General features: G+C 39.6%; 1 protein-coding gene across 2 annotated transcripts in view; it reads right to left on the bottom strand.

Moving 5' to 3' along the window:
* Positions 1 to 6356, bottom strand: part of LOC144960812 (uncharacterized) — a gene marked incomplete at its 5' end in the record, with an annotated part of 48257 nt that extends 41901 nt beyond the window's left edge. For both annotated transcript variants that reach the window (XM_078894161.1, XM_078894160.1), the window contains 3 exon segments: positions 179 to 238; positions 3217 to 3327; positions 6254 to 6356. In XM_078894161.1, coding sequence (XP_078750287.1) covers positions 179 to 238; positions 3217 to 3327; positions 6254 to 6356 — 274 coding nt within the window.
* Positions 6357 to 12450: the final 6094 nt, after the last annotated feature.

Genomic DNA, 12450 nt, shown 5'->3' on the forward strand with positions numbered 1-12450 from the left:
ATCACCATCATCATCATCATCATCATCATCATCATCATCATCATCATCATCATCATCATCATCATCATCATCATCATCATCATCATCATCATCATCATCATCATCATCACCATCATCATCATCATCATCATCATCATCATCATCATCATCATTATCAGCATCTATATTAGGGACTGACCTCTGACCATCTCTTGACCAATATAATACTGGGCGGTATGAACTGTGTTGGGGACCAAGGCTGGGAGGAGATGTCAATACAGTTGATTAAAAAAAATATGTCACTCCCCGTCTCTATACGGTGCTGTGTCCGTGTTATTTAGATACTAAAAATAGAATTTCTAATCAAATAAATGATTCCTAGGATAAGTTAAGGTATTACCTTTTACAAAATAGCTTTATTTAACGGGTTTGGATTTATTAAAGGAGTTATTTTCATCGCGGCAAATATCTCACGAACTTGCGAGTGAATCATTTGGTGATGAAAAAAAAAACGAATTTAATAAATCCGAAACAGTGACAGAATACCGTTATTCCACCAGTCAAAGTAGTTTTATTCTTAGATATTTCATAACCATTGAGATGTAAAAACAATTATTTTGCAATGAATTAACGTTTTATGTAATGATCAATTAATTCAGGAAAAGATTGGCTTTTTGATCATCAAAACATATCAAACAACACTTGAAATTCCCTCTTTTCTTGCCGTTTGCAGCCGTTTTCCGACCCTGCGAGTTATCGGATCTCTGAATTAAAACATTGATATATTACTAAAACAGGTTGATTCGTTTGTCCGAAACATGAGAAGCAAATTATTTACACATAAATGATGTAAAGCCTTTCTTTGAAAAATTGAAATGAACTTTTAATTTAAGAATTGACAGATTCCAACATTAAACGCAGATTCCTTTGAACAACTAGGCCCAACATGACATTTCAGGATCACACTACGTATATCTTTGCAGGTGTGTTGTTGTAAGCAAGTCTCCTTGTTTGCTGTGTTGTTGTAAACAAGTCTCCCTGTTTGCTGTGTTGTTGTAAGCAAGTCTCCCTGTTTGCTGTGTTGTTGTAAGCAAGTCTCCCTGTTTGCTGTGTTGTTGTAAGCAAGTCTCCCTGTTTGCTGTGTTGTTGTAAGCAAGTCTCCCTGTTTGCTGTGTTGTGGAAAGGTGTCACTGCCTGGAAAGGTACTAATTCTTACAAAATATGTCACTGCCTAGCCAGGTACTAATTCTTACAAAATGTGTCACTGCCTAGCCAGGTACTAATTCTTACATAATGTGTCATTGCCTAGCCAAGTACTAATTCTTACAAAATGTTTCACTGCCTAGCCAGGTACTAATTCTTACAAAATGTGTTATTGCCTAGCCAGGTACTAATTCTTACAAAATGTGTCACTACCTAGATAGATACTAATTCTTACAAAATGTGTCACTGCCTAGCCAGGTACTAATTCTTACAAAATGTGTCACTGCCTAGCTAGGTACAAATTCTTACAAAATGTGTCACTGCCTAGCCAGGTACTAATTCTTACAAAATGTGTCACTACCTAGACAGATACTAATTCTTACAAAATGTGTCACTGCCTAGCCAGGTACTAATTCTTACAAAATGTGTCACTGCCTCGCCAGGTACTAATTCTTACAAAATGTGTCACTGCCTCGCCAGGTACTAATTCTTACAAAATGTGTCACTGCCTAGCCAGGTACTAATTCTTACAAAATGTGTCACTGCCTAGCCAGGTACTAATTCTTACAAAATGTGTCACTTCCTAGGCAGGTACTAATTCTTACATAATGTGTCACTGCCTAGCCAAGCACTAATTCTTACAAAATGTGTCACTGCCTAGTCAAGTACTAATTCTTACCTAATGTGTCACTGCCTAGCCAAGTACTAATTCTTACATAATGTGTCACTGCCTAGCCAAGCACTAATTCTTACAAAATGTGTCACTGCCTAGCCAGGTACTAATTCTTACAAATTGTGTCACTGCCTAGCCAGTTACTAATTCTAACAAAATGTGTCACTGCCTCGCCAGGTACTATTTCTTACAAAATGTGTCACTGCCTCGCCAGGTACTAATTCTTACAAAATGTGTCACTGCCTCGCCAGGTACTAATTCTTACAAAATTTGTCACTGCCTAGCCAGTTACAATTCTTACAAAATGTGTCACTGCCTGGCCAGGTAATAATTCTTACAAAATGTGTCACTGCCTCGCCAGGTACTAATTCTTACAAAATGTGTGACTGCCTAGCCAGGTACTAATTCTTACAAAATGTGTCACTGCCTCGCCAGGTACCAATTCTTACAAAATGTGTCACTGCCTCGCCAGGTACTAATTCTTACAAAATGTGTCACTGCCTCGCCAGGTACTAATTCTTACAAAATGTGTCACTGCCTAGCCAGGTACTAATTCTTACAAAATGTGTCACTGCCTAGCCAGTTACTAATTCTTACAAAATGTGTCACTGCCTGGCCAGGTACTAATTCTTACAAAATGTGTCACTGCCTAGCCAGCTACTAATTCTTACAAAATGTGTCACTGCCTAGCCAGGTACTAATTCTTACAAAATGTGTCACTGCCTAGCCAGTTATTAATTCTTACAAAATGTGTCACTGCCTGGCCAGGTACTAATTTTTACAAAATGTGTCACTGCCTAGCCAGGTACTTATTCTTACAAAATGTGTCACTGCCTAGCCAGGTACAAATTCTTACAAAATGTGTCACTGCCTAGCCAGGTACTAATTCTTACAAAATGTGTCACTGCCTAGCCAGGTACTAATTCTTACAAAATGTGTCACTGCCTAGCCAGGTACAAATTCTTACAAAATGTGTCACTGCCTAGCCAGGTACTAATTCATACCTGAGACGGATGGGATAATGTGTATTATTCCCCAAACACAGATAGACAAAGTTGGGACCATATTTTTTCACGATCACTGTCACCTATATAGCCACTGACCACACTTATCATAGCTTGACGTTTGTGATAAGTCGTAAAACTGTTTTGATAAAGCACCAAGTCAAACCCATAGAACTAAGATATCCCAAAGTGACCAACCCCCCCCCCCCGCCCCAAAAAAAAAGGACAAAACAAAAAACGCCAATGGCGACGAAGATGACAGTGATAATGATGATGATGATGATGATGATGATGATGATGATGATGATGATGATGATGATGATGATGATGATGATGATGATGATGATGATAACTTACACTGACTAGCAGGTAGATACAAATTTCCGGTGTTGGGATCAGGAGCAATCTGAAATCGCTTTGCTGTGGCACTTCCCTGAAGAGGCTCCGCTGTGCATTTCGACCCGTCCCCTAATTTGAAAGAGGAATAAAACGGTACATGCATTTTCCATCAAAACATTTAACCATTATGATGTCCTATGTGGGTCATTTAAATCCATCAGTATTTGAAGAACAAAATGTCTGGCCAAACTTTTCATGACGTGAATTTCCCAAGTACGTCAGTTAACTGGTGAATGCTGCCCAAATTACTGATAATTACCTCTCGTGGCTTTTGGAGTCTGCTCAAATTCCTGATAATTACCTCTCGTGGCTTTTGGAGCCTGTCCATATTCCTGAATTACACTTCTCGTGGCTTTTGGAGTCTGCTCAAATTCCTGATAATTACCTCTCGTGGCTTTTGGAGGCTGCTCAAATTCCTGAATATTACTTCTCGTGGCTTTTGGAGTCTGTTCAAATTTCTGAGTATTACTTCTAATGGTTTTTGGAGTTTGCCCAAATTCCTGAATATTACTTCTCGTGGCTTCTGGAGTCTGCTTAAATTCCTGAATATTACCTCTCGTGGCTTTTGGAGTCTGCTCAAATTTCTGAATATTACCTCTCGTGGCTTTTGGATTCTACACTCCTGCTAGACCACTTCGATCCAACAAATGAATGACAAATTATTAATTTCCCATAATATGTTAAATGTCGCTAGCTGAAAGGTCTTTCTCGACGGGACCCTTAAAGCATGGAACAAATATGCTATACACCCCCTAGACCACTCTGATTCCAAAATGGATGACTCATTAATATTCCATATGTAAACTATCGCAGGAAAAAAACTCTCTCTCTCTCTCTCTCTCTCTCTCTCTCTCTCTCTCTTTCTTTCTCTCTCTCTCTCTCTCTTTCTCTCTCTTGAAGCCCCAAAAGTATAGACCAAATTAGATAAAGAAGTCAAAGACGTCCAAGCTTGGCAATTTTAGAAAACTTTTGAAACCATTCCGCTACAGGTATGCTTTTGAGCAGGAATTTTACGAGGGTGAGTAAAAAGTCATGGGACTCTGCCTATTACTTTTTAAAAAATGGAATCAATACCATGCATCATACCTCAAATTAAATCTTGGCATTAGCCGAGTAGAATGCTATCTCTCAACATAGTCTCCATGTCTCTCTCAATAGCCACAGTCCACCTTTTTGTAAGGCCACAATGTCTTCCGTCCTTGTAAAACTGATTTGACTGAACTTTGAGCCAATTGTTTTACTACTGCCTTGACTTTTTCATCATCTTCAAAGTGATTTCCCCTCAGTGGACTTAAAAGATGAAAGTCAGAAAGTGTTAAGCCTGGTGATTTAATAAGGAGGGTGAGACAGCATTATCCATCAAAATGATTACCTCCCGTTTCCTGGCAAGTGTGTGTGGAAGGGCATATTCATAAAGAAACAAACCTCGTTCCATCTCCAAAGCCGGTCTAATTCAACGATTTCTTGTTTTCAGTTGCTTGAATGTCTATTTGTACAATTCTGAGTTGACAGTGGCTTCCTGTGGTAAGAAATCAACGTGGATAACACCTCTAATGTCCCAAAACACCGTTGGAATACTTTTTTCAGCTGATTTCATTTACATGATTACTCAGCTTTGAACTTGTTGGTCTTTGGGGTAAAGGGCTGTCGCCATTCCAATGATTGACTCATCGACTCAGGTTCAACCCACCTAAAACACGACCTCTACAAAATGCCGGAGTTTTAAAAGCATTAACAATGCGTTTAAAATGTTACTCGAAGTTTCATCTTTGAAGACAAGAAATTCAATCACAGTTTTCTCTCGCTGACAGATATCCAAGGGTGGGGGGGGGGGAGGGGAGGGGGCAGCCATTTTGAATTGTCATAACTTTGTTTAAATTGACGGAATTAAACTGTACAACTTTTGGTTTAAAGAGAACATATGTAAATGCAATTGAGCCAAATATGACGTCAGATGACAAGGAAATGAACTCAGTAGGAGATTTGTATCTTTAATGTTTGACTCACCCTCGTAATTGCGTTTTTATATCACATTATAGGGAATGAGATTAGCGGAAGAGTAGCGTCCCTTGATTGGACGTCACCCATAGTCTGTGACGTCACGGGCGGAAAAGTTATTAGAGAGAGAACGTCATGTTGGTTGTGCGCATGCGTCTCTCAAAGCGAGGACGAGAGACGCATGCGCACAACCAACATGACGTTCTCTCTCTAATAGCTTTTCCGCCGGTGACGTCACAGACTATGGGTGACGTCCAATCAAGGGACACTACTCTTCCCCTAATCTCATTCCCTATTGCCTCTGTCTGTGTAGAATATTTGACACGTAGTGGATTCTCCACGTTGTACCAATGGATTATTCCATTTAGTAGAGTCACCGCCTAGTAAAAAACATACGTGGTATTTCACATTCGTGTAAAAGTTAATTTTCTTAACAGTTATTTTTTCTTAGGTGATTTATTTGGATCCTATCAAAGGTTTTTGGTTATGTGCAAGTTATCAAATTCTTGATCTTTTGGGAGTTCTGAGTTTAACCATAATGTCACCTTGTTTGACCTCTATGTGACCCCTGAAAGGTCAGATCCAAGCTCCAATCGGACAAAAATGTTTTTGTCGGTCTGCTTATTTGGTCTATAAAGAAAGTTAAACTTCTCCACGCCAATGACCTCGGGGATCCTACTTATTCCATTATCTAGAGCAATATCACTAAACGTGCTCAAAGCGCTTTACAAGGGGTCCCCAGCCAACAGCAACACATAACATGTAGGACAAGACATGACGCCTGTTTGGCGATATTATAATTTTTTCGGACAGAGACAACGCTGTTAACGGCCAGGTACTCATTTTACACTTGAGTACGGTGAGAGAATGTAAGTAAAGAGCCATTTCCAAGGACTCAACTATGTGCCAAGCGAGGCTCGATCCCAGGAACTTCCGATCTCGAAAGCGAGTGTCATACCACAAGACCACATAGCCACAAATTACACAAAATACTCACGTGATCGTGTCCTCCTCTCGTATGTGTCTGTTTTAGGGAATATATATTTGAACTCTCTCTCACCGAAAGGCTGACTCAATTTAGTCTGAACAAACTGGTCTTTCTAAAATGAGACAAGAAAATAATTTAAAAAAAAAAGCAAAACTCGAGCAATATCCACGGACCCCTATTGTTCAGTTGATAGAGCATTCGCGTAGCACGCAACGGGACTGAGATGGACTCAAGGTGAATCGAGAATATTTTCTGACTCCCCCCACCCACCCGGTGATTGGGTAGCTGGGTCTGTCAGATCTGGCGGAAAGTATTTTGCGATACACTTAGTGTTGGGGATGAACAAAGGGGATTTTATTATTTATTTTAACAAGAGGTCATTCGCCAAAAGCAACAATTGACAAGCAGGACAAGACATGGCGTTATCACACTGCTTTTATCTGACAAAGACAACAGTGATAATGGCCGGCCATGTTCTCATTTTACATCTGAGTACGGTGAGAGAATTATGGATTTATTAAATTTGTTATATTTTACCGCACATTAACATTCTCTCGTAAGCTACTGGTGTTAAGTGATGTGCTAAAAAAACCTCATTTAATTAATCCAAAGCCATGAAGGAATTTCCCCGTGTGGTGTCCGGGGTCCCTAAACTGAGAGGGTCAAGAATAGCCCAACGCCAAGCCAGCGTGTCGTAAAAGGGCGATAATGGTGTGTGATTTCCCCATCTTTGAGTCACCTGTTCCTCCAGGTTGGGGTTGGCAAAGGGTTAACACCCTTTCCGTTAAACTCAAACCGTTACAGAAACGCAGACAGACAAACCAAATCCTTTTTTTAGCTTGGGCGACCGAAGAGTTTCTGGAATGACAAGAATTTATGAAGGACAACAGACAAAGCCGAAAGGACTCTGCTCACCCGATGACATCTTCGCCAAACAAGCAGCTTTGAATTGCAGAAGATCAAGGGGAAGGCCACGAGGAACATGGAGAAGAATTAAATAAGCTGATAAACAGAGAAGTGGTAAGACCTGGAATGAGATTAAAAAGTTAGCTCAGGATAGAGAAGGATGGAAACGGTTTGTCTGTGGCCCATACCCTGACTCGGTCGGAAAGGTCGGATTTGTCTAGGTTTTTCCAGGCCTCGGTCGGAAAGGTCGGATTTGTCTAGGTTTTTCTAGGACTCGTCGGACAGGTCGGATTTGTCTAGGTTTTTCTAGGCCTCGTCGGAAAGGTCGGATTTGTTTAGGTTTTTCTAGGCCTCGGTCGGAAAGGTCGGATTTTCACCAGAAGAGTAGCTTCTTGGTCTGAATTAAAAATTACATTGGACGGAAAAATGAAAATGTTAACAATGAAAGTCTCATTTGGTTATGGGACTGTTGAACTATAATATGTAATAGGATTCATCACTCTGACGTCACGTCGGCCAAGTAACGAGCAGCGTGGTTCTAAACAAAGAAAATCGGTACTTTTTATTATTCATGCTGACTAGAACTTTTTTACAGATCATGTGATCAGAATGTATAAAGTCAAAGCATGATCAGATTTATAATGCTTTTCTCCTCTGGATACACTTTTATGTTCGTCGGATAAGTATTTCATAAGGACGTCCGCCATTTTCCCGCTAGTTTAGAACCAGTTACTAAGTTACTATGCGTTTTACGAGGGAAGTGACGTCACGACTGTTGGAGCCTATTGTTACTGGCGAGCAGAGCGAGTCAAGAAAAAAAAGCAAGCTTTGGTGGCGCTGCATGCGATGCAAGCTGTTCACTAACCGGGTCGACCATGTCTGTGATCTCACTCTCCCATTGTGCCCCTCCAAAAATTTAGATTATCCTATTGTTAAAACTTGATCTCTTGTAATGATCTGCCACACTGGCACTATGAAAGGATGGCGAGCTACCTTTGATGATTGTGTTACATGTAATCATATGATACAAAATGTGTCGCAATTTTGTCATTTCCAAATAGAAGGAGAGACTAATTAATGATGTCATCTAGGTTCATGTTCATTTTGCTAAATTTGGTGATGGTAATCTGGGCTGGTGACTAAATGGGTGGCTTACTCTTAGACGATGTCGAAAACCAAATGTAAATAACTACAACGCTTTTAGAGTAAAAAGTCTTTGAAATCAGGGAAATACTAGACTGACACCTTGTATAATTCTGCCGTGATATGAGAAAAAGAAGCATAACGGGAAAACCTACTTTTTCAGGAAACGCAAAAAACTGTTTTACTTAATAACATTGTAACTATTGGCTCGAATCTAAAAGAATTCATAGGTAATTATAGATATTTTCTTGTTGTTGTTTTATTCATGGAACTTGAAAACCAAAATATTTGTATCAACTGTGTAATTCACCAAAAGACCTTTTGCCAAATCCATGATTGAAAATTGATTGACACATGTCTTTGACAGATAGACGCAAAAATATTATGCGTCCATCGCACTTTCGGATGTGTATCCAGTGTGTGATAAACGGACGCATATGTTTTTGCGTCTGTTTTGTCATAGACATGGACTAATTTAGCGGTAATGTGCATATTGATACACAGTGTCATGTGAGGACGCATATCGCCCAATGTTCAGTTATAATAAGCAAAAACATCATAATCACAGGTCCCTAGAATAATCAGAAGAAACCAATCAAAAACATATAGGATATCAAGCTGAACATGCGTTATTATTTCAGAACAATCGCACCAGTAATGTAAATTTTTATAATATTTTCATTTGCAGTGATTTGATTAGCATTATTTGTATAACTAGTACTAACTCTCATTATCTCCCTCTTTTGTTATAGTTAACTAACATGGAGTTTGCTTTTGTAATCATTGCTAATATTATCACATACATATTATACATTCCATCTCTTCTCTTTAGATAATGAATTGAATCATTACTTAGGTGTAAACGTCGCCTGCTCGTAAACATTGTTTGGAAGGTCAACGTTTCCAACTAGTCAGTGAGTGATGAAGGGACATTCACTTGTAGGATTTGCAAAGATTTTTACTCGTGGAGCTGGTTGGTAGGTCTATCCAGTACTTTCCTCTATTGGGGGGGGCGTCAAACCCGCAAGTTGTTTCACGATCTCATCCTTCTTGTTCATCCTACACCCCTGGGTTTTGTACGAAACTTTGGCGTACAAACATATCCGCGTTTCAAAGCCATTTTGAAGAAGAGAGTCTTTGGTGACACTCGCCTGAATTCAGCACAAACAATCTTAGCTAGGTAGGGACGATTGTCAGCTTTGCTCAACAGATAACTTCTGACTCCAGAATCTTAGTTGGCAAAGTCATTAAACCTCAACGGCATTGTCTGACAGCCTGCTTCTACGACACATTGTTCAAATTCATTGAGATCAAATATCTTGCCGTCTTTCTGTCTCAGAACTCTTTGGATTCCGGCATGGGTGGAGTCCAGCTGCCATAAACGTATGACCAGGCTCGAAATAGTTGATTGTGATGGTGCTTGCTTTGTAGTAGTTCATCATTTACAAGATGAAAGTAACATAGTATAAAGGGTACAATTTGTATTTTGGTCGCTACAGTTATCCAGTCAGAGTGTCACAGATTCGGCATCACGCTTATATATTAGGTAAGAAGCTGATGCAAGGTCTTCATCTTTTCGTCCTAAAATTGATTCATTCCATATCACGGCAATGTCCTTTTCATTCTTTTTGCAGCCCACTGGTGCAAATGTCTCATTGAATAAGACCAATCTGCTTGTGAAAATGATTCTGTTAAACTGATTCATTCTCGGCAGCAAAATTACTTTTTGCAGATCAGCGGCAAACACTGAATGGGCTGTTTTGGCGTTTTCGTTCTTATCTGCATCCCGTTGATACTCTTTCTAGCATTTGTATCGTGTCCGATGGATGATTTTTTCGGCACACGGTTCACATCTTTCTTCACAGTTGCATAGTTGTTTGTGCAACAAGAAAGTCTTACATTTTTCACATTCTTCTTGACCAAGCACAGCTTGTGAGATGTTAAGTTCTTTAAATTAATGCAGAATAGTAGAGTTTCTTTGATATGGCTTTTCCAGTGACTGCGCAAAAGTTTTCGTGCATATCATTGATGATCAGATCAGATGGTAAATATCTCCTGAAAGGCGCGTGCTCACGTCTGTAATGAAAAATGCTTGTTTTATATTTCTCAATGTGTTCATGGATAATGCTGTGGTCAATCTTGTGCCAGGGACTATGACGTCCACGATTGTCAACAAGGGGTACTTCTATGACGTTGTTTTTGTTAACACCGACATCCTTGAAAGTGCTCCTTATCAGTTTGCCATTATTAGCTTTGAATATGAGAGTAGTAAGAAAGACGTTTTTGCACACAGGATGGAAGACTCCATCTTCCTGTTTCATTGTATATTTGCATGTACATGACTAGGCATTTTTCTCCTTGGAAAGAATGCCTTCGTCCTGATCTCTGCATTCTTTTTTACTTACCCAAGTCCGTACAAATTTTGCGCTGGTCCTTCCAATCCTCTCCCCAAAACTCTGTTAAGCTCCCTTCGCTGGTACTCCAAGAATCTGTCACGGCCTTTTTTTGGAGCAGGTCGGGCGCACAACCTTCCAAGACCGAATGCTTTTCTCTCTTCGCAAAAGCTTGTGTATTTCCTAGTCTGCTTTTTGTATCGGCGTCTTGTGCTTTCTCTTTTTGAGTGAGTAGACACTGTCTTTATTTCTAGATCTGGTGTAGTTATTGTTTCACTCTGCTAGCATGGTCCTTAATCGATGACACACCTGGAACTTGCTCACCTCAGATATTTCTCCTAAACCGGTAAAGGATGCCGGCGTGGCAGTTTCGGACAAATACTCTTCCTCTTCAGCAAATGGAACTCAAGGGGCAGTGGTTTCGGCGATATATTTAGAAGCAAGTTCCAAATACATTTCGAGTTCTGAGTCACTATCTAAACTTTGTTTCTCAATGACTCAATGTTAAATTCAACACAAAATCCATATCGTTTGCATCTGCTTCTTTAATCTCAACAGACAGTTTACGTGATTTTACTGCAGATTTTCGTATCGTTGTTTAGGTAAACCTATCTTGCTCGTCTCCTCCGTTTTTATTGTTGTCCGTCTTATCTTTAAATCTTTTCCTCTCTGCTTTTATGACTCATACATCATGTAATTCCTCTTGATAGAGGTTTCACTGTTGATCTGAGCTAGCTGTTTCAATGAAATGTCAATATCTGAATCACTGGAGTCTGATTGTCATGATTTATTTAATCTGGGTTGGCTGAGGTGGAGGTACCGGTGGCTCTTTTAGGGGTTCGATCATATCTGATGAAAGAGATATAAATATGGATATTCAAAAATTGAACGGGAGTGGACTTATTCATTAAAATAATCTTTATCATAGTTGCCTTCCCAAAAGAATATTGAAACAGGTTATTGATGGCTAATTGTATGCATAGCTAGAGACTTACTGTCTCAGTAGTTAAGGTTTTCACTTTGATTCAGAAGGTACCGAGTCCGACACAGTCCTAGTTTGGTTTTCAGGCCCGAATGGTTTTATTATTTTTCCCACTGTCCTGATCCCAAGCAAGGGGGTGCGCAGTTTGGCCAAATTTCAATGGAAAGGTGGGGGTGCGCACTTTAGTAGAAAGCCAGGGGAGATGGGGGGGGGTGTTTATTTTCACCAAAGAAGGGGGTTTGACCGAAGAATTCAACCACAGCAAATTACAAGGACAGTATTTTGTCTATTTAAGAATGATTTTTAAGTTAAATAAGATCAAAGGGAGGGAGGGGAGGTTCGTGAACATTCCGAAGATTAATTGATGGGGGTGGGGGGGGGGGTGGGCGTCTATTTGATACACTAGAATACTACTACTACTACTGCTACTACTACTACTACTACTACTACTACTACTACTACTACTACTACTACTACTACTACACTACTACTACTACTATACTATACTACTAATACTACTACTAATACTACAATACTACTACTACTACTACTACTACTACTACTACTACTACTACTACTACTACTATACTACTATACTCCTCCTACTAATACTACACCTACTACTCCTATACACTAGGCTACTTTCTACTACTACTACTACTACTACTACTACACTACTACTACAACTATACTACTACTATACTCCTACTCTACTACTACTACTCCTACTACTCTACTCCTACTACTACTACTTTCTACTTTACTACTACTACTACTACTAC

The sequence above is a fragment of the Berghia stephanieae genome, chromosome 15 (genome assembly GCF_034508935.2).
Source record: "Berghia stephanieae isolate SIO BIC M18660-M18661 chromosome 15, UCSD_Bste_1.3, whole genome shotgun sequence".
NCBI classification, from domain to species: Eukaryota; Metazoa; Mollusca; class Gastropoda; order Nudibranchia; family Aeolidiidae; genus Berghia; species Berghia stephanieae.